The sequence below is a fragment of the Gigantopelta aegis genome, chromosome 7 (assembly GCF_016097555.1).
Source record: "Gigantopelta aegis isolate Gae_Host chromosome 7, Gae_host_genome, whole genome shotgun sequence".
In the NCBI taxonomy this organism is placed as follows: Eukaryota; Metazoa; Mollusca; class Gastropoda; order Neomphalida; family Peltospiridae; genus Gigantopelta; species Gigantopelta aegis.
The window spans coordinates 13047961-13070002 of NC_054705.1; the positions used below are offsets into that span (position 1 = coordinate 13047961).

General features: G+C 38.0%; 3 protein-coding genes across 7 annotated transcripts in view; 1 reads left to right on the forward strand and 2 right to left on the reverse strand.

Annotated features, from left to right (window-relative positions):
- Window positions 1–20890, reverse strand: part of LOC121377355 — a 35669-nt gene extending 14779 nt beyond the window's left edge. Inside the window, exons 1-3 of one of the 3 annotated variants that reach the window (XM_041505317.1) lie at window positions 20778–20890; window positions 8036–8113; window positions 6825–7166 (exon numbers count right to left, since the gene is read on the reverse strand). In XM_041505317.1, coding sequence (XP_041361251.1) covers window positions 6825–7166; window positions 8036–8111 — 418 coding nt within the window. In that variant the 5' untranslated portion in view covers window positions 8112–8113; window positions 20778–20890. Of the gene's footprint in view, window positions 1–6824; window positions 7167–8035; window positions 8114–20180; window positions 20207–20777 lie in introns of those variants that run through there. The other 2 variants (XM_041505315.1, XM_041505316.1) reach the window with 2 other exon arrangements.
- On the forward strand, window positions 11253–12418 carry LOC121377905. Its single transcript, XM_041506001.1, has 2 exons — window positions 11253–11559; window positions 11862–12418. Exons 1-2 carry the CDS (start codon window positions 11376–11378, stop codon window positions 12416–12418), a joined length of 741 nt encoding a protein of 246 aa, XP_041361935.1. The 5' UTR covers window positions 11253–11375.
- On the reverse strand, window positions 13712–16901 carry LOC121377354 (THAP domain-containing protein 7-like). 3 transcript variants are annotated; one of them, XM_041505314.1, is made up of 3 exons: window positions 16516–16901; window positions 15829–16092; window positions 13712–15152 (listed from the first exon to the last, which is right to left on the reverse strand). In XM_041505314.1, exons 1-3 carry the CDS (start codon window positions 16588–16590, stop codon window positions 15135–15137), a joined length of 357 nt encoding a protein of 118 aa, XP_041361248.1. In that variant the 5' UTR covers window positions 16591–16901; the 3' UTR covers window positions 13712–15134. The 3 variants fall into 3 exon arrangements, with proteins under 3 accessions (XP_041361248.1, XP_041361247.1, XP_041361246.1); XM_041505313.1 differs by having other exon boundaries at window positions 13712–16092; XM_041505312.1 differs by having other exon boundaries at window positions 13712–16092; window positions 16516–16894.
- Window positions 20891–22042: the final 1152 nt, after the last annotated feature.

Below are 22042 nucleotides of genomic sequence, written 5' to 3' on the forward strand. Positions count from 1 at the left end.
GAGATGCACCGTCACAGCCCGGGAACGATGAGACCTGGCGTTGTCATCCATGTACTGAGGCCTTGTAGCGAGTGGGTGGTTGTCGAAATGTGGCACGACAACTGGTTCCAGGACCTGACGGATGTACTGGTCACCTGTCAAATTGCCCTGAATGGTGACCAGGTCCAGCTTGCAGTCATGGGAGATGCACCCCAAATTATTACCGAGCCTCCTCCGTATGGGACAATTGGTTGGATGTTCTTGGGTGCATAAGCCATATTTTTTCGCCTTCAAACCCTCATTCGCCCATCCGTGACGTGGAGCAGGAACCGGCTTTCGTCGGACCAATGAATCCTTCTCCATGTTCTCAGATTCCACGCTAGCCGTGCTAGACATCATGCCAAACGTAAGCGTTTGTGTCGTTCTGACAGTAAGGGACGCTTGATGACTCGTCTGGACGCCAACCCCAACAGTTTGAGACGGTTCCTCGCCGTTCTTGTAGAGAGATGGCGATTGGGCAGCCAGTCACGTTTCAGCGCCGTGCTTGTTGCAAACGGTAGACGCCGTACCAGCCGCCCCAGTGTTACGTCTTCACGGTTTGATGTCACACGACGTCTACCTGACCGTGGCAAATCCTTCACAGAGTTGGTTACGGCATATTTCCTGACGAGTCTGCTAATTACTGTGTAGTGGTACCCTAGCTGACGGCCGATGGCTTTGAACGTCATTCCTGCGTTACGCATGCCGATTATTTGTGAATTTTGATCCACTGATATTCTCCTTCGATTCATCTTCACTGATAATGATCGAACAGTGCAAGACGGCCACATTAAATATCCAATTTGGGCACGCACCCATACTGCACTTTGGAAAAGTCATGGGTGGCATGTTGCACGTGCACGCGACGATGAGATGTGACACCATTGTCATGCTTGCACGATCTCATCCTTTCTATGGAACGCCATGCCTGTCAGAATCGTCTTTGCAATTTCAGTTGCAATGCATGCCAATATTATATAAGTAATCATATCTGGGGGTGCTTAACTTTTTTCTTTGTGTGTGTGTGTGTATAAACTGACGATCAAAAGAAAGTATACCAATTATGTTTATTATAAATAAACACAATACACGTTCATGGAAGGTTAGATAGGTTCCAGTAGTGTCCGTTATAATGCAATCAATGACGAGTAGCCGCACATTGCTGCCTCAGTCAACAGTAAAACACAAGAGAACATGGCAAGGCTAACTGCTGAAGAAAGAGAGAGAGAGCTATTGGTATGGTGCAGGTGGGTGCGAGTTATGCCCATGTGGCAAGAATCCTGAATTGCACAAAATAGACGATCACCAGGTTGATACAGCGTTACAGGGTGACTGGCAGGACTGCAGACAGACCATGGAGTGGAAGACCCCGCGTCACAACAGCTAACGAGGACCGCCATCTCCGCACCTTACACTTACGTAACAGATTCCTCACTATGACGTCATCTGCAGCGACTGGCCTTGGACATGCCATCAGTCGTCACACTGTAAGTCGTCGACTACGACAGCATCGTGTCAGGGCATATCGACCATTCAGAGGGGTAGCATTGACGAGGCAACATTGACTTCGACGTTTACGTTGGGCACGTCAGTTTCAACGTTGGCAACATCGGAACTGGCAACGTGTACTTTTTTCTGATGAGAGCAGGTTCCAGTTATTCAGAACTGATGGCAGGACTCGGATATATCGACGTGTAGGAGAGAGAACAGCTCCGTTCTGTGTTCAGGAGACTGAACCGTTTGGTGGTGGATCTGTGATGGTTTGGGGCGGTATCTGTGGCTAACAGCGGACAGACCTTATTGTCATTGACGGGAATCTGTCCGACGTCGGGTCCATGCTTGCATACTTGCACATGGTAGACATACACGCTATTAAAATGTATTCACCTTCGTTATGAGTGGTCCTTTATGAAATCGCACATTTAACACCTAGTGCTGTTGTGAACTGTGATATTATCATTTTATGGGTTTTATTGAGTATACTCGTGTTTATTTATCGCCAAATTATTATACTTTCAAAATATAACATTTGCATCAACTTGTGTTTTGTGTTGTTTTTAATACTTTGAAAAGATAATTGGTATACTTTCTTTTGATCATCAGTGTATATATATATATTGTGGCTTTTTTATGCAAACTTTTTTAAACAAATGAGACATTTTAATATGTTTACACATTTTATTTAAAGAAACTGATTGCCTATGTTTTCTCACCAGCACACCACCGACTGTAATTCATAAAGAGTACATATTATCACAATGTACGTCCATCTTACAGCCAACTGTAAAGAATGTCAAGTTTCGCGATCCACTGTATGAAGTCACCACAATCATCTCACAGTCTGAATATACGAGGATGTATTCATCATTCACGTTTCTCCATTTGTCTTGATAGGGTATCTGCTCATCAGTGCTGCAATATTTTATTTTTCCTGAAGATGTCTCGCGTAATTTATATTATGACCTTGTTCTCTATGCAGTCTACCTAAATAGCTTGAGCATTATTTGTCAGTTCTTTGCCAGAATCCTCCCATGTGATTCAGATAAGCGACTGTTGTAATATTTTCCGATGTAATTTGTATTGCTTTTGCATTAATCATATGCTTAAATGAGTTCCATGCCACTAAAACTGACAACAGCTCACGGTAATTTGACGATTGGTAATCTGGGGCATCTATTCACCATTTTAAATCTTGCGTATTATCACTGGTTCATGATAAGAGTTCATCCCACGATGCTTTTGTTTTAATTTTCCAGAAATATGGCACAACACAAAGCAATACACGGGCCTGCTAAACGAACTAACCAACTAATTATCATATTAGTTTTGTAAATTGCATGAATAATGTCTTTCCTCGTTTTTCTCACTTTCTTCTGGCTACTTTTAGGATAAGATTTCGTAAACCAATTGAGTCGGGCACCTAAGAATGCTCGAGTTGTAGAAGGCACAAGGAATGATTTTTCAAAGTCAATACACCAACCTAAGTTCTTATCATGTTTTCTGAACACATTTCAAATCAGCCTCTATCGTGTGGTGTTCTGAAGTGATACGAATATCACCCATGTAAATAAATACACGTATTCCCTTTTCTCTCATATAATTTACAACAGGTCTGAGTGTCTTGCAAAAGAAATATGGACTCAATTTAAAAGTAAACAGTAGCACATTCCAAATATAATATGCGACCCAAAACAAGTTAAATTGGTAAATTTAGTAAATTTTATATCACTGTATATGAATGTTGTGCAATGATTTGTTTAATTGGTAAACATATTGATGTCCATGAATCTTAAACAGAGTGTATTAACAATATCGTGGATAATTTGAAAATCTTCATTAACAGTCAATATATTGAAAAACAAAGGTCATACAAGCGAGGTTGAGTTAAGTAGCAAGTATAACAATACCTTGTGTTAAGACTTTCAGCACAATAACATTGCAAGCCTGTGGGATTGCCTGTCATTCTGTTTGGAGGTTATGTGCAAATTCTATGAGATTGTTGAGGTGTGCGGGGACATAATTGTCAAGATCTAATTATGGCGATTTTTCCATGTATGGTTAGACTTCTGTGAGACCAGGTAGAGAGTATTTTTCTTGCTTTGATTAGTTGTTTTTCGAAGTTAATTGCGCACATCTGTTGAATTATTATCCCAGTGCCCCCTTTCCTTTCTCTTCTTTGAATTCCATCTCATTTCTTCCCGATCTGGCAACTCCTCCTATCTTTCAACTTCTTTCACTGTCCACCTCCACATCCCAGTCCTAGTCTTTCCAACCACGACAGGTGCTTGTCTCTTGTGGCTGTCTGTACCACACACCTGTTCTCCATCAGCTTTTAGCTGTGGGCTTAGTCTGGCCACTTCGGGAAGTGTTCAGTAGTTACTTCTGGCATTGTTAAGAGGCACTTGTAACCACCTACTATGCACCCCTACTACCGGCGGTCGTTAGTTAGTGCCGTGGGTCAGACCAGCTTTATTAGTGGCAGAGGACGACGATGTCAGGTTGAATATTGGTGGAGAAAATAATTCCTAGAATCTATAATAGCTCTTTAGACCAAGGCAATGGTATATGTGAACACAGTTTTTCATTTGAGCCAACTTTTGAACCTATCCATATTGCGGTACACTTTTCTAAAGTAATTTTTAGGCCAGAACATATACAAAATTGTTAAGTACTTTTATAGTCAAATGACGTTAGAATATGTGACGCGGTGTCTTTTTGAATGGAAATGACGTGAAACCTGAATGACGTCATTATGGATATCCTCACATAAAAATAAATTGGTGCTTAACAGTGGGGTTTTTTGTGTGTTTTTTCACAACGCTGGACGGTCTTCAGTGTAAACCTGCTATTGAAATGTTTTCTTTGATGACTATGAATCCATACGTCAATTACAGAGTTTTACCTTAGTATGGTTGCTTAAATATCAATAAACCTAGTGCCGTGACCTCGTTTACTTTACATTTAATTTGCAAAGTTATCAAATTCTGAAAGTATATATATTATTTTTATTCCTAATATATGCTATTGCCGATACCGAAACACACGAGGGTAATAATCTCTTTATCATATAATCTCAATCTTAATACATGTTTTTGTAAACTGTACACGCAACTTTAATTCTAGTCTGCCATTACTAGATATTCAAATGACGTAACAATATGTGGTGCAGTGTCTTTTTTAATGAAAACTTCGTCAAACTCGAATGACGCCATCCTGGATGTTCTTACAACAAAATAAACTAGTGCATAACGTTGTTGGGTTGTTGTTTTTTGTTGTTGTTGTTGTTGGGGTTTTTTAACGCTGGACGGCTTTCATTGTAAAATTTCTACTGATGACTATGAATGCACACGTCAATTATTGAGTGTCCCCTTAGTACGTTTGCTTAAATGTCAATAAACCTAGTGCCGAGTCCCAGATTAATTTACATCTAATTCTTTCTTGTTTGTTACTGGAACACTATATCAAAACCTTGCTATCACATACTTTACAACATTGTGTAACGTTTTAACAATACGTCAAGACTGTCCCAAGGCTGTAGGCATACTCCAAATTGGCACCACCCGGCGAATTGTAGCCCGTAGACTTAATGTCACAATAAGTCATTAGCCGATTGTGGGCCCGATATCGACAAACCAGAAATGTTGATGCCTGTCCCCGTTCAGGACGGTCAAGGCCCACAACTCCGGGTCAAAACCGCTTCATTAGCACTTACACGTTCAGGACGGCCAAGGCCCACAACTCCGGGTCAGAACCGCTTCATTAGGACTTACACGTTGAGGAATCGAGGTCAATTAGCCAATCAAATCGCAAGAGACCTCCACGTTACAACTAGTGTTACATTGTCTGGTCATACTATTGGTAACAGACTGCATAAAAGTAACATCCACGTATGTCGACTCTACGTTACCCCACAGTTGACTGTGAGGCGCATTACTGCCAGACGCCAATGGTGTACACATCGTAGACCTTGGGCTAACAGGCATTGGGTCGGGTAATGTTTTCAGATGAGTCCAGATTCACACTAGACTTCCATGATCAACAAGAGTGTGTCTGACAACGTCCCAATGAACTCTACGCCAATGTCAACGTTCGTCCTCATGACCGATTTGGAGGAGGGTCTGTTATGATGTGGGGTTGTATCACCATGACTACCAGAACCCAGCTGCATATTGTTCATGGGAGGGTCACTGGGCAGTATTGCCGTGACAACATATTTGCACCGATCGTTGTGCACTTCGCACGTCAGGCTGGACGCCATTTTGTTTTTCAGGACGAGAACGCCCGTGCTCTACCGGAATCTGCTGGTCACTGCGTATCTGCAGCAACAGAACATCACCACATTTCCGTGGCCGGCCCTAAGCCCATATCTTTCACCCATTGGGAACATGTGGGACATCATCGGAGGAAGTCACCAAGAACTTCATAGTCATCTAACCAACTTGGCAGAAATAGACGTCTCTTTACAAGAGGAATGCGACAGGAACCCCCAACATGTTATTGGACATTTAATCAGGAGCATGCCACGTCGGATTCGTTTTACACGTTACTAGTGCAATTATTGAAAACGTGAATTGGACAAGCACCACCCATGTTGTCTATCTGTGTCTCCCCCTGACCTACCTCACTATCCTGGCTAGAATCTTTAATGTCAATCCGTTGTCACATGAATACTTGTGTTTTACCATTAATTGTTATTGCAATACATATTAATACATCTCTGTTATATTGTGTTATATTTGAATATCCTCTACTTTCATTTCATTCATTTATTTCATTTCAACTTATTTTCGTGCTTATATCCAATTAAGGTTCAAGCACGCTGTCCTGGGCACACCTCAGCTATCTGGGCTGTCTGTCCAGGACAGTGGGTTAGTTGTTAGTTGGTTAGTTGTTAGTGAGAAAGCAGAGGGTGTAGTTGCCTTACACCTACCCATTGAGCCCTTAAGAACTCGCTCTGGGTTGGAGCCAGTACGGGGCTGCGAACCCTGTACCTACCAGCCTGTAGTCCGATGGCTTAACCACTACGCCACCGAGGCCGGTATCCCCTACTTATTTTGAACAGTATATATAAAGTAAAGTAAAACAACAGAGGTTGGTGTTTAAAAGCCGTCCTTTCAGGTATATTAATATTAATACTTGATATGTTGTCTGGCGGGTAACAATGCCGAGGTGGCTAGTGACTTGGGTTTTTTTTCATTTACTGGTGAGTAATTATAGAATCCTGTTTTGCGACCTGTTTTGTCATGTCATATCATATCATAAGTAACTACAACAGGTGTGTAAGAAAATGCATTAGCTTTACTCACTAAGATCTAAACTATTGCTGCGTACTCCCAAGGCAGGCAAATAACACCACCAGAGAGTGAGATCCTTTTTCGTCAGACTATGGATCCACATGTGATATTGCTTTGTTTGAGCGGACACTTTGTTGGTTCCCGATCCACAGCGAATTCCGTTGGTCTTAGGTGAATAGAGAACTTCCATACAGCCGGCGAAGTTTTGATATAAGGTTACTCCACGGCACCCATCATTCCTGTTGAACTTTATAAGATCAGTAAAAACAGCGGCATTTCTGACTGTGCAGGTGAAGTTGTAGAAGCCGCCCTCATGTCCCACCGCTGACGAGCCAGTCAACTCGGCTGATATACCTGCAAATATTTCAACTTATTTTCGTGCTTATATCCAAGCACGCTGTCCTGGGCACACACCTGTCCAGGACAGCGAGTTAGTTGTTAGTTGGTTAGTGGTTAGTGAGAGAGGAGAGGGTGTAGTGGTCTTACACCTACCCATTGAGTCATTAGAACTCGCTCTTGGTGGGAGCCGGTACCGGGCTGCGAACTCTGTACCTACCAGCCTGTAGACCGATGGCGTACCCACTGTGCCACGGAGGCCGGTGTCTGCAAATAAAACATCCATGAATCATCGATGCTTTTTGTTTTCTTTTGTTCTTCATTTCGCAGTAATTAGCAACAAATTTAATATTTTGTAAAATTCTGAAGGATCCTCCTAATTTCGACGATCTGTTGACCACATGACACCAGACGAAAAACCCACCTTTTTGTCCGGAGTTTCAGGGGTCCGCCTACCTATTATTTTTAACATGTTCCTGTAACATATTGAAAAATAATAGTTTTCAGATGAATGTTCTATTAATGTTTATATATCTGCCATATGCAGTGCTAAACTGACTGTACGAAGGAACGAATGAATGAATGGCTGGAGGAATGTTTAACGACACCCGAGCATGAAACAAATATTGGCTAATGGGTGTAAAACAAAGGTACGTCAGTGGCGGATCCAGAAAACCATTTGGGAGGGGGGCAATGACATGAGGCGGAATGCCAAGGGAACATTGGAGGAGGTGTGGAGGGGGATCGTAAAATAAAAATGAAAATTAATACATAATACAATTATAACTGTCGCAATATTTAGGGAGGTGCACCTCCCCTCCCCCTAAATCCGCCTATGTAATTGCAATTAAAAAGATAACATGTACTGCCTAGAGCACATAATTTACCTATATCGGAGGTGACAGCAACGAGACAGGTAGATATCACCACAGTGACGGATAAGATGAGCCGCCTACGGGCCATACCTGAAAAATAAATTGATATATAAAGTGTTTGTTGCCACTGGTATTGTAAAATGTGTTCTGTCCATATATTATACTAAAGATGCATGGGTCAAAATTATACGCTATTCCGAAATTAGTGATTTTCAAAACGGACTAGGAAAACGGATATTCCAGTATTCCATCACGAACAACGGAATCCGCACGTGACTATTCTGAATAAGGTCTCAATACACAGATGTCATCTGCCATTGAAATCCATGTTAAATGGCCCAACTTCAAATGAAGATTGCCAATAGAACGGGTTCTCGTTGTCACTAACAACATACACCACTGCGAACATACATTATATGAGTATTTATTTTCACTCCAAAATTGAGAACATTTCCTTCTCAGTGTTTTGCTGTATGGCCGCATCTGGCTGTAGTACCGGTCCGAACAGGTGGTTCATTAAAGGTCCAGGCTTATCGAAAACATAATTCACTATTGTTTGGTATGTACGTACACCTTTTACAATATATATCAAGTATCAATAAAACAAATTCCAAAACATGTACCCGTTTTTAATATACTCGCAGTAAAATGTCACGTTTTCCCCATCGCTTGCCAAAACATCTCTCGACCTCTCGAGCTAAGTCACATGACCCTGTGACGCGCTATGCGGCATATTATGAAAGCGTTAAAGGCATATTGTCACAGATCATTCACCTATTTAATGGTCTAACAAAGTATTATCTAAACAAAAATAATTCGATTTGTCCCTAAATGTACTTTATTCAACCATCTTCATAACCACCATACTCCATTTATTAATGATATTTTGTAAAAAAATAATTGTCCAAATTGCCGAGAGGGTTGGCATGGATTTCACTTCATCATGGTTCAATTAAGGTGATGCGATACTAGATTTAGTTTCCAACAATTAATGTAATTTTTATTTATTATCCATTTTTAGAGAAATAAGGTCCTTAAATTCGTGATAGTATGCCTTTAATGTGCACAGACTTTCACACCTGACCGGACCGGACCTTTTCACACATTTCATTTGGAACGCGGTTTTTTAAAATGCGAAAATGTTATTCCAGTGAATTGAATTGTATGGATGGAATATTCTTTTGGAAATAGTTTTCAAATGTAAAATATGGTGAACCATTGTTTAGTCTTTGGATGTATCAAAGCTGCAGTTTTTCCTAACTTTAGACAAACTGACAATCACAGGGTTTACATGGAAGCGGTTCTTAAACCGAACCCGTGCGTAACGGAAAGGACCGTCATGATGCGATAGGATCTGCAGTGACCACTTCATCCCTGGAGATTATGAAAACCAGTCTAAAAAAACACCTTTCCCGCATTTTTTCAATTATAGTAAACAGTATAATTATTTTTTGGTTATTTTTATTGAAACTGACAAGGAAAACACAGAAAAATGCAAACAAAACAAAAGTTTTAACACCTTGCTTGACATTAAGTCTAGTTCACAATTGTCACATTGTTACAAAAAAAAGAAAAAAAAAAGAAGCAAAATAAGATCCACGTGTGCGCACAATCGAGAAGAGAAATAAATTCCATGTAGACATCTTAGCCATACATGACAATGAACATGTATGCATCTGCAGTAATGACCAACTGTGCCACTCAAGAAAACGATTTGGAAACCGATCATACGATGTGTCATGTGTGATACTTTATTTTCACAGTAATACATTTAACAAGACAAAACAGAAAAGTGCTAAGATAATCCTTGGACAATACCGTAGCATGTATGGGCTACACAGTGAGGTCATGAGCGGTCTATAAATAGCGTGGTCACCGATCCACATCTTTATGCACGATTTTAAAATGTTTATTTACTACAGACATAAACTAATTTGTAGTGTATCTCAGATTATGCACTGCTTCATATGTGAGTGATACATTTTATTAAGTATTTCACAGAGTTCACATAGAAAATGTTTTTTGAATACTTCGGTGCGCCGATACACCGGACAGTACTGTAGTCATTTGGCACGCCGGATCATCGTTGTTGTATTTCCGCTCAAATTGATAGGGAAGTGCCCCTAACGAATTTTATCCTTCTTCGTCACCAATCGAGGTACCATTACAATAGATTGACAAACGTGATAAGACCAAAATGTCCAAACTAGCGTCCGTTAAGAATAATATTTTCATATACTTACCATTTGTGACACCCAATAGCCAATGTGTATTTGTGTGCTAGGGTGTCGTTAAACATCCATTATTTCATTCACATTTAATATACAGACACTGATATTCTAAACAAGAACATGTAAGTTTAATCGTAGAAATGCTGTTAGTCGGAAACATCTTACAATGCAGCAAACTCAGGAATGTCCCTTTACAGTGAATGTCCCTAATTACAATGCAGTCTCGAGAAACATCTTACAATGCAGCAAACTCGGAATGTTTTAGAAATCCATAAATCTCAGAATCAGACAAGGAATAATAGAGTGGATATACCACCGAATTGTTGTGCTACGAAAATACAAATTTAGAAACCGGAATTGTGTATCGTGCACGAGCGCCACCTGTCGGTGATAGTTTTCTGTTATATTCAACATATCGACTTCGATAAGATTGCCTGGGGCAAATAGCAAGTAATTTTGTGCCGGATGTCATTTTACCTGTTTATAGAATACTCTACAAGAGGGATAAAAGGATATGACATAATCTGACAACGTCATAACATACGTTATGGTACAGGTTCTAATAGACCAAATCAATTACTATTGCCGATAATGTTAACGTTTACTAATAAAACTGATATAAGCAGCGTATTAACACACCCAGGAAGTAGAGCAATCTAATCTACCTGCAAGAAAATGGGGGGGGGGGGGGGGGGGGGGGGGAGGGCACATACCATTTAAGAGATTTAATTAATGTTTTTAATAGCAACCGTCATTTTTGCTGAAAATTGTGGTTCCATTTTTGAGGGTACCTCGCATTAGTTTCAACCTCTGGTATATACTGCATAACAACTGTATAACAAATGAAAGTGTATTTATTGTCAATGGATAAAAGTATTTGCACAAATAATCAATGTCAGATATTACTACCAATCACACCCACAGCTGCTTTAACTCCGTAAATATTTGATGGTGCATCTCGAACTTTGATTCTCCCAGACGAACATCGGCTAGGATGCGCGCGCATCTCCTTAGCAACGAGGCGTGAAGGTGCAAACAAACTCAGTCCTAGCGTGCGATTGATAGTGGAAGGTTGTATATTTTGAAGTGTTTCGTATTATAGTTGTACTATTTTCATTGACATGGCATATAGATACATGGATGAGTTGCCAGTGGAAGCTTTAGTTCGTTATAAGGCCAAATTAGATATTGTTGGACTTCACCAGTGCCCGTACAAACTAAAAGCCGACGAGTGGACCAATAACCCGAAGCAGTGGCCCAAGATTGAATATCCCGATGTTTACCACTATCTCATTAATACTCCAGGTGAGGAATATATTTTTAACAACTGTTTTATTATTCGTATTTGTGGTTAATTATATACAGATAGAAAATCATATTCAGGCTATGAATTTAGCATGGGACCCCCCCCCCCCCCCCCAATCTGTTATCTTGCTCAAGGGTCAGTTAAAATGTACAAAAATAACACCCAATTGGTCCCATGGCTAAACCATGCATATTAAAAATCCCGTACTGGGCCAGTTAAGAGAAAAATGGTAATACCAGACACTGATATGTTATTTATGTTTCACTCATCCTTTTTTTTTTTTTTTTTTAAATTGTTTTAGGGGTTTTCAGCCAACAGCCAAAAGCAAACCATCGGTCTTTGGAAGCCTACAACTTTTTTGTATCTGGATGGGTCCAAACTGTTTTGCACATTAAAGTTGGTACCAATACTGTTTTGAAAGCTGACGTGAAACCTTCCTGGCGGGTAACAGAGGACTGTCACCATTCTTGGGTAGCAGTTGACAACAGTGCATGTGTACTTACTGCACACTGTGACTGTATGGCAGGTTTGGGGGAATCTTGCTCACATATTGGTGCCTTGCTATACAAGATGGAAGCAGCAGTCCGTCTCGGATACACAGACAGTGCTTGCACTGATGTTCCTTGCCAGTGGAATCAGTGTTTCACCAAAAAAGTGACACCATCGCCTGTGGCCCGTATTAACTTTTACACCGAAAAGGTAAAAGAAAAAGTAAGAAAGTGTAATATAATTAAGAAACATGCTACACCTGCCACTGAAGATGAACAAAAACTGTTTCTTGCTGGGTTACAAAGCACAGGGGAAAATATTGTAGGATTTGTGGCATTCAGTGAATATAATGAGTGTTTTTATGAATGACAAACCACTGCCTAAGGAAAGAAGTATTCCAATTAAATACAGAGATTTTTATTTCAAAGAAGAATACACTTTAGCCAGTGACACATATTTATTGGGCATTTGTCAAAAGGCAGACATTCCACCAATCACAAAGGAACAGATTGGCTATGTGGAAGAGGTAACCAGGGGACAGGCTTCATCACTGGATTGGCATAATCAAAGGAATGGACGGATTACTGGATCTGTGGCTCATGCCTTCTTGAGAACTGACCCCAATCATCCAGCCCAATCTCTAATTTACAAGGCATGCTCTACCAGCACAGTACAAATCAACACAGCTGCAATTTCATGGGGCAAGGAGCATGAAAATGATGCTTATGTGCTTTACGAATCCATTAATGACAGTAGGTTCCAAGTGGACAATAAAATATCAGGACATATTCTCCCACTGTCCCGAGGAGTTCATACAAACTTCCATGTGCGGAAGTGTGGATTTATGATTTCGGATGAATTGCCGTTCCTTGGTGCCTCACCTGATGGACTTTGCTGTTGTGACTGTTGTGGTCAGGGGGTACTTGAAATAAAATGCCCCTACAAATTTCGAAATATTGATTTTGACAATGCTGCTAAAGACCCCTACTGTTGCATCACAGCTGACTACAAATTAAAAGTTAACCATTCTTATTACACGCAATGTCAGTTTCAAATGTTTGTTGCCAATGCAAGCTACTGTGACTTTGTATTTTGGACCCCAGTTGATGTTGTCGTGACACGGATTTCGATTGATAATGATTTTGTCTCAACAATGAAGAGTAGGCTTGAGGCAGTGTGGCGAGGTGGCATACTCCCGGAACTATTATCCAGAAAAATGGAATTGCTTAGTAATGAGAAAGAAAACACCGATAGCAATATCAAGAATTTGACAACATACTGCATTTGCAAAACAGAAACAGAGTCTGAAGACATGGTAGCATGTGACAAATGTGACCAATGGTTTCACATTAGCTGCATTGGACTAAAACGTGTTCCCCGCACAGCCCACATGGTTCTGCAAAGACTGTAGAAAGTTACGAAAATCTACACAATAACATTATGAACTTGTGAAGAAATCCACACTGATATTAATATATACTCCACTTTTGATAGGGACATTTTGAAAAACATGTCAAGTAAAATCAAATGTATTTGTGTTCTATGTCTCGTGACGTATCTAGTTATGTATTTAGTTACAACACTACATGTCATGTAGGAAAAAATAACAAAATGCATGGATCTTTAAAAATTCTAATATTTATTACATAATAATCTCTTAAACCAGTTCATGAATTGACAAGTGTTAATACTTTAACAGGGATGTGATTATGATACACATTTTAAAATAAAATCTGAAATCTTTAAACAGCAGACAAAACTATACTATACTCAAATAAAGTTCAGTTTTCATTATTTCAGATCAAACCCATTTTGTGAAAATTATTTTATGCAAACGAAAAAGCGGAAATCATATCAAAAGCTGAAAAATCATATTCCTGTGTATATCAACCAAGAAAATGTATAAGGGATCGGGAGTATTGTTTTATAAATTTATGTTTGGGTACCGTCATGTTTACTCAGTAATTTTATTCCTATAACTGCATTGTCTGCACTTATATGTATTATTATTCATGGAATACAATACTTTGACCAAGATTGTTTAATGCAGCACACACGCCAACAATAATATCACAGCTTGCTAGAATACAACCATCGGCTTCATTTTTTAAACTTTGAACAACTCTAATGGGTAGGGGACCTTGTAAAATACCAAATCTGTTTTTCATTAAACCAATTACACGTTCAATATGAATTCTAACAGAAGAAATTTGTCTTGACGTTTCCACTTCTTTAGCGGACAGTTGTTTCTTGCCTTTTGTGAAAGCCGGCATAATGAGCTCGGCAGAACATTGTGTAGCAAAATCTTCAGTTAAAGTGAAGCCACGATCTGCTAGAATTTGGTCTCCTGGTAAATGATATTTTAAAGAGATGAAACCAGATTCTCTAACAATTTGGACATCTGATACTCGGCCACCCCACACTGGTGACAAAAAGTTTACATGCCCATGTGGGCTACATGAAACGAACACTTTAATAGTACAGTGTTTTTTATAATTGCTCCAACATTTTGCTCTAGCTTGTAAGTTTCTAGGAGTCTCAATGAATATTTCAAAACAATCGATGATCGAAGTAAGCTTTGGAAATTTGGACTGAAATACAGGTGGGATTGTTTGAAAAATTCTTTCTCTATCCTGCCATTTCACCATGAAACCTATTTTTGCATGGAGCAAATTTAACCACTTCCAAAAATAATCAATAGCTGTACTTTTGGGGATACCTTTTAACTGAGCCAAAAATTCAAATGTTGGGTTATGTCTCAATTTTACAAAAGTCATAAATAATTGTTCTCTGAATGGTAGACTTGTTTCTTTTAGACCCTGTCGACTAACATAGGTGCTTAACATAAGAAACAACTGCTGAAAAATAGTCCATCTAATACCAGTCATCATTTGACATTTAACATTATTTCCTTCAACTGAAATAGCAGACATGTTACATGCATTGAGACATTTGTTCAGTCTTTCAACCTCGTTCAAAGCTCCATCTCTTTCTTTTCGGACATTTTCTAGCTCCTCGTGCATCATTTCTCTTTCTGAGGATTGCAGTGGGGTTTGAAGTGGGTTTGTTTTTTCACTGTTCAAGATCAACTGGCTTTCTGCATCTATAAAACAAAAAAACTAAACATTAAAAACCTGATTGACAATTTATTTTTCACCATATACAGGGAAAATATATACTCGTATATAAAATCATAAGCATGTTAACAAACTAAAATTGATTATTACTGGCTTTGAAAGGTTAAAAAAAAATGCTAATGACTAGCAAGTATATTGTTTTACATTTATGTTAATCCCATCTTTTGTACACAATAGTTAAAAGTCATTAGTAAATTGTAAATGTACTCCAGGATTGATTCTTACAGCACTCAGTTAAAACTTCCTGTGAAGATAGGATTAACGCTGGATTAGCTGCTAGAAAAACAACACTAAATGAAACTGACACAGCTGTCAATTTGAGAATGGTACACAATGCCTTTTAAGAACATCATTAGTGACTTGCAAATATATCCAAGCATAGATGATTACTGAAAGGAGTGACACTTCCTGTGGTAAATAGGATTAACAAGTGCTGTAGATTAACTGACAGAAAAACAAGACTAACACAAGTGTACAATAAATTACTGATTGTTTTAAATAATATTTATTTCCGAAATATAATGGTAATGGATCGGTCAAACGGCAATGCCAATATTAAGAGCTTTCCATGTTTCATGAAAAAAATAAAGATGCAATAATGAACAAATAAAAAGACTGCATGAATATTAAACAATTTCTTACCTTGGAGAACACAACTTGTGGTGGATAAAGGGCTGTCAGGAATGGATTCCACAGCAGAATCATTTTCTCTTGAACTTGTGAGTTTAAGCCGTTTTCGAGCTGGAGTTTTGGATCCTGTTTCTTGGGACTCTGTCCGCTTAACCTGTCTAGATGCACATCTATGAAACCTGTCAACCTTGTTGCTGGCAGGAGTCTTTGGTTCTTTTTTAGATGGAAACAGGCTTGGAACAAAATCTGGATGTGACTGATTGTTAACTTTAGAACCTTGAAAAAAAAAGAAAAAAAAAGGAAAATTTTAACGTACTGACAAAAATGTAATTCTGTTTATGCATACTAATTAAAAAAATTTTACCACTTGTAATATTTGATATATATGTATATGAAAATGTTTTTATAAAAATAGAAATATATATTTAATATTAATAAAATGGGATATGTATTTGAAAATGTTTTTATAAAAATGTTTCCTTTATAGCCTTCTTTTCAAGTTTGTAAATATGATAAATGTGTATTTAATTAAACACACTACATTGGTTAAATTGTCTCACAAAATGTTGATCGTTTCTACTTTTGACTGGACGAAGAGTTGGGATATTTTGGAGGAAATTAAGAAATATATCGTTCAAATGGAATAACTGTTGACAGTTCAAGAAAGTATATTTTATATATAAATATTAAAAATATTACCAGAAATAAAATGAGCAGAGCACACGTAGGTGTAGTCACTTCTTGGTTCCCACATTTTGTTTGATATGGTTCCATCGTCGTTGATGTGTGCTCTACCTATAGCCTGGATCCACCGTTTTCTGCGTTCGGGCTCGGTGACTTCGTTCGGTATCATGTAAAAGGACAGTTTGTCCTGTCGTGCTTTATTATTTGAACAATTAAAAACGCAACAGTGCTTCACCATGTTCACGGCACAGTCCGGACTGAATCGTAAAACTAAGTCAAAACGGCTTAAATAGTGTTGAAATGCACGTACTACCTTCTTTTTGTATGTTGACAAGTGGTTTGTTTGCACCTTTACAAAATGGCGGCCGGCCGTTGCTAAGCCGAATACGCCGGAAGCTACGTCACGCCGTCTGGGAGAATACGGAACTCATTTCTTGGGTACTATGCAACGTGCAAAAGTAGTAGCGATGACGTCATACTAATTACATGTTGTACTTCGGAGGCTTCCACCTCTCTTGAAAAGTATTCCATTAAAAAAAACAAAAGGTAAAATGGCAGACTGCGAAATAATGCATGCTTTTTGTCCTAGGAGATCTTAGCAAAGTCGAGATAGGTCACATGTTTATCGTCTATAATCCTTCATACAGGGGACGCCTTTTTCTTAGTATGGAATTTACTATAAGGCTAGTATTTTTTAATTTTTAAGTTTACGAACAAGAACTTTTGTGCACAAAGGTAGGAGGAAGGAAAAAAAACCCTGTTTGCAGTGTATCAGTAGGGGTCATTTTTTTTTTAATATGGCTACTTTGATAGATGTGGATTCTTTGTAACAAAATAAGATTGACACGCTCCCACATTTCCTGTAGAAATCGGAGCGAAATAGCGAATCGGACCGAAAGAGAGCGACCGAAGACGAATTAACAATTCGTATCTACAACGGTATATTTATTGATGAAATAAGTGTTATTTCTCACTGTTACCTTACTAAATGCGCCACAGTAGACTAGAATGGTGACTTTTTGTTTCTTTAGAGCTATTTGTGGAAGTCGGCGGCAAAAAAATAAAAGTGAAAAATACGACTTTTTAAAAAAAAAAAATTTGAGCAAAATTTATGTCGGCGGGTTCGTAAACCGAATAATAAAAAAATACAGACCTAACTAGTATAAGTTATTTATTTCTGAGCCGACTGTTTTCTAAACTGCACACAAAAAATAGGTTGTAGGTTGTGTGTTTTTCTTCTCTTTTTTTCGTTTTTTTTTTTTTTTTTTTAAATTATATATATATATATATATATTTTTTATATATATATATATATTTTTTATATATATATATATATATATATATATATATATATATATATATATATATACAGTCGAACTTGGTCTAACGGCCACCTCTATATAACGGCCACCTGTCCATAACGGCCACCCTGAAATCCCCCAACACATTTCTTTCTTTATTTGACCTCTATAAAATGGCCACCTGACCAACGCGGCCAGCAGCCACTATTTGTCAGCAAAAATAAGGTCAGAACCTGCATTAGCGGCCAAAATATTTTTTAAAAATCAAATTCTTCCCACCACATTTGATCGTACAGCATTTAGTTCCTAGTAAATCCCATTGTTTTCTTGAATGCCGCCATTGTTGTGTCACGTGACCAGAAAGTTTGGCGATTTGATTGACTCGACAAAAAAACCCCACTTTTTGTGATGTTATCATATGATGTTATTGTCGTAAACAAATTTACGTTTACTAATACTAAGCATTATTTTAATCCTTTTGTTAATTTGGTAAATGTCAATAGCTGTTCGGTTCCGGCGGTTGTATAATTTGCATTCGATAGTTATTCGAATCGTTACTCAATAACAAGGCGACATTTCATTGGCTGTAGCCTATGAAAGCAGAATGTATTATGGTATCTGATTGTTGCGGTATTACCAAAGGCAATTATAACCTAGGTGCCTGAGTAGTCTCCACTGTCAATCACCATGATTGTTGTTCACAAGCAGTTTGCACCAAACGGCAAACATTAATAAATTCAGTGAAGCCAGTATCATGGTATGCTTGGATAAATCGCGACCTTTGTTTACCAAAATTGTTTTGTTTGCAGTTCGTGACGTAATCCCAATGCAAGTACAATACCAATGGATTAGCGGCAACATAAAACTAATAATTAGTTAAACATGTCACCTGAGTAATAAATCCCAATTAAACAAATGTAAATTTTAGTTTCGCATTATTTGTTTATGAACCAACTGTCAAGCAAAATTACTGCCACCGACAAATTGTAGAGTTGAAGTTGTCAGGAAGTCAGAGAAAGATCGTTTACTTGCTAGAAAGTATTGGGGTGTTGGAATTAACAAAGGAAATCAAACTGTTACAACAGTTAATAATGAGATTTTATAGTGAAATATGTTAGGGTCTCGATTGAATATTTTGGGACCTCTTTATAAAGGTCACCTGTCCATAACGGCCACTTTCTTTTGGTCCCTAGAGTGGTTGTTATATACAAGTTCGACTGTATATATATATATATATATATATATATATATATATATATATATATATATATATATATATATATTTTAAAATTGTTATTTCCAAAAAACTTTTACTTTTCAGAGTTTCTGCCAGAGGGTAAAACGGGCATACCCAAAATTTGTTCAGATTTATTATTTTTTTCAAGTTAACCCTTTGACAAAATTAATTACTCTTATCATTACTGTATGTTTTTCTTAACCATAACCCTAAACTTGACCAATTTTCTTTCTGGGGTTGACTGTGGTTGCATTCAATTCCATAGCGCCATACCCAAAAATTTCTTTCTGGCAGAAACACTTAATGTGACACCAAAACTGAAATTATTTAGAACATTTTGTTATTATTTATTTATTTATTTATTTTGTAGGAGGATGGAACGGACTATGGTATGTGGAATTTGTGTTATTGTAATGGGGGGGGGGGGGGGGAGGGGGGGTTCCTTCTTCTTCACGATTTCTATCTGGACGAAATGTAGGTAAAATATATCGATAATTTAAGTTAGGGGAATAATTAATATCAGTTGTTAGCAATGTAGTTCGGACTTTATGTTAAAGATCTATATAGCTACATCTCCATTTGAAGATGACGATAAATGTGCCGTTGTGTTCTGCACGGTAGTGCTACGATAAAACAGCTCCCAAAAACCTTAACCGTAACCTGACACGAAGGCGAAAGTTTACGTAACCATGTTTAATGCACCACACGACTATAGTCCGATAAATTTACTCTCGTACCTTTAATTATCGTTAGATTCTCTCCACGTTTTGTCAAAACATTGTAAAAAAACATTACAGTGTCACAGATTCAACATACGAGACTGTAACGATGTTACCTATATCGACTTTGTTGAGATGGCATAGGGCAAAATACATGCAATTTTTCACCGTCTGCCATTTAGCTTTTTTGTGAAATGCCGTTCAAGAGGAGGGAAAGCTTCTTAAGTATGTGACGTAATTAAACTGACGTAATAATGAATGCGTTATACGTTAGCGCATATTCATGACGCTGATAGATTACGTTTTATTATATACATAGCAATGAAATATATAGATTTACGGAAACCATAAAAGTCATATCCGGTGAAAAGTCATATTTTCACTGTATTTTAGCTACAGTGAAAATATAGAAATCGTATTTACTTTTTTATAAAAGTGCGTGATTAAATTATCTCCCTTTGTCTCGTTTCTTCGTACTTAAATTTGATGCATCTGATCGTTTTTTAAAAAAAAAAAAAAAAAAAGTAATTTAAACAATTGTACATTTAAAAAAGGGATACGAAGTGCAATTACGATAAAATATCTAAAACGAATTGAATACGAAGCTAAATAATGATGACACAATGTAGTGCCATCGAGTGTAAGTGTAAGAATTTAACGGCGTTCGACTCCTTTTGTTTTTGTGGGAGTTTTTGGATGATCGCTTTGTCAGGTATGTTTGCACCGCAGTATTGTTAAATAAATGTTAATAAAGATAAATTTTATTCAAATTTCTTTTTAAAAATCTATGGTCAAGTAAATTTTTTGGCAAAGTTTTATTAAAAGCAATAAACACGATTAGAGTTGTGGCCCTTTGCTTTCTCGTCGCTACTTCAAGTGCTACGGGCCTGTTATATATACTGTGTAAATATGTTGTGCTGATAAGCGTGTAGCTTAAAGCAATAAACGAATTGAATTGAATTATACTTTATCAGAAGAGAAACATAAATGCTAAACAACCAATGAAATTATTGCACTTACTCAAATGCAGAGTGAAATCCCTAACTTCGTCGGTATTTCCAATGTGGCGTTCCAGTAGGCCTATGACGTCAACGATAACAGCTCGTCACGATGACGTCTATTTTTAAACTATGATGTTTACACTTTAGTGCACGAAATAGGTATAGACATTTTATCCTGCAACCACCGTTTATATTCACAGACTATGATCTTGCCATCACAGAATAAAGCAGATATTCGACGTCATTAACGAGTTATTTTCTATTTATAGAACATTTTACTATGCCAAATAAGTTTTAAAAAGCAAACCACAAATTTTGTATAGAATTTTTCAGGAAGTTTGCTTTATATCAGAGTCGGATATAAAGCAACTTCCTGAAAAAATCCGACTGTGATTTGATGAGTTACAAAAGTACCAATTTGCTATGTTTTAGCTTTATGGACACAGATCACAGTTATCTTCCCATTTGGTTGTCAAAAATCCGGAAATTTTATCCGTGCAAGTAGTCTGCTGTTTGACTGTGATTATTTCATGGCAGACAGCTTTGAAGTGGCAACTATTTGACTGAAGTTGACAGGGGAGAGCATGTAGTTTGTAAACATGTGTAATTTGTTGACACTGAAGACTTGTTTGTGGTAATTCCGGCCCATGCAAAAGTAGTAGGTTTTTTGGTGTGTAAAATGGGTGTACTCCGGCCAGGTTTAGTGGGTGTGTTTGTTTAAACCAATATCCTTGGAGACAGAGCTGGACAACAGGGGTTGTCCTTTTCAGGCTATGTTTCCCCCAGGCAGGCAAAGGTACATTAAAAAAATCCATGGGTCTTCTGATATTAATAAAAATGTTGTAGCCACTAACGCTATATAGAAACATATAGCATAATTAATTGTGGCCTCCCCCCCCCCCCCCCCAACAAATAATTTTGGCTGTTTTTTGTTTAGTTTTTTAGGGGGTTTTGTGTGTGTGTGTGTGTGTGTGTGTGTGTGTGTGTGTGTGTGTGATAACCTTTACATCTCGATTGAATGTAAAAATTGTACCTAGCGAGACTAACGGATCGAAATTAACGGCAAGAGTTACAGTAACGGGCAAATAACCTTTGAATCATGCCCCCGGACCCATCATTCAGTTGCCCCCCCCCCCCTCCCCCCCCAATAATGTCCACCATGCTACGGGTCTGATGTATGTATCTATGTATGTATGTATGTATGAATGCATGCATGCATGGATAGATGGATGGATAAACAAACAACTATATACAATTAAACAAAAACAAAAACAAACGCTAAAA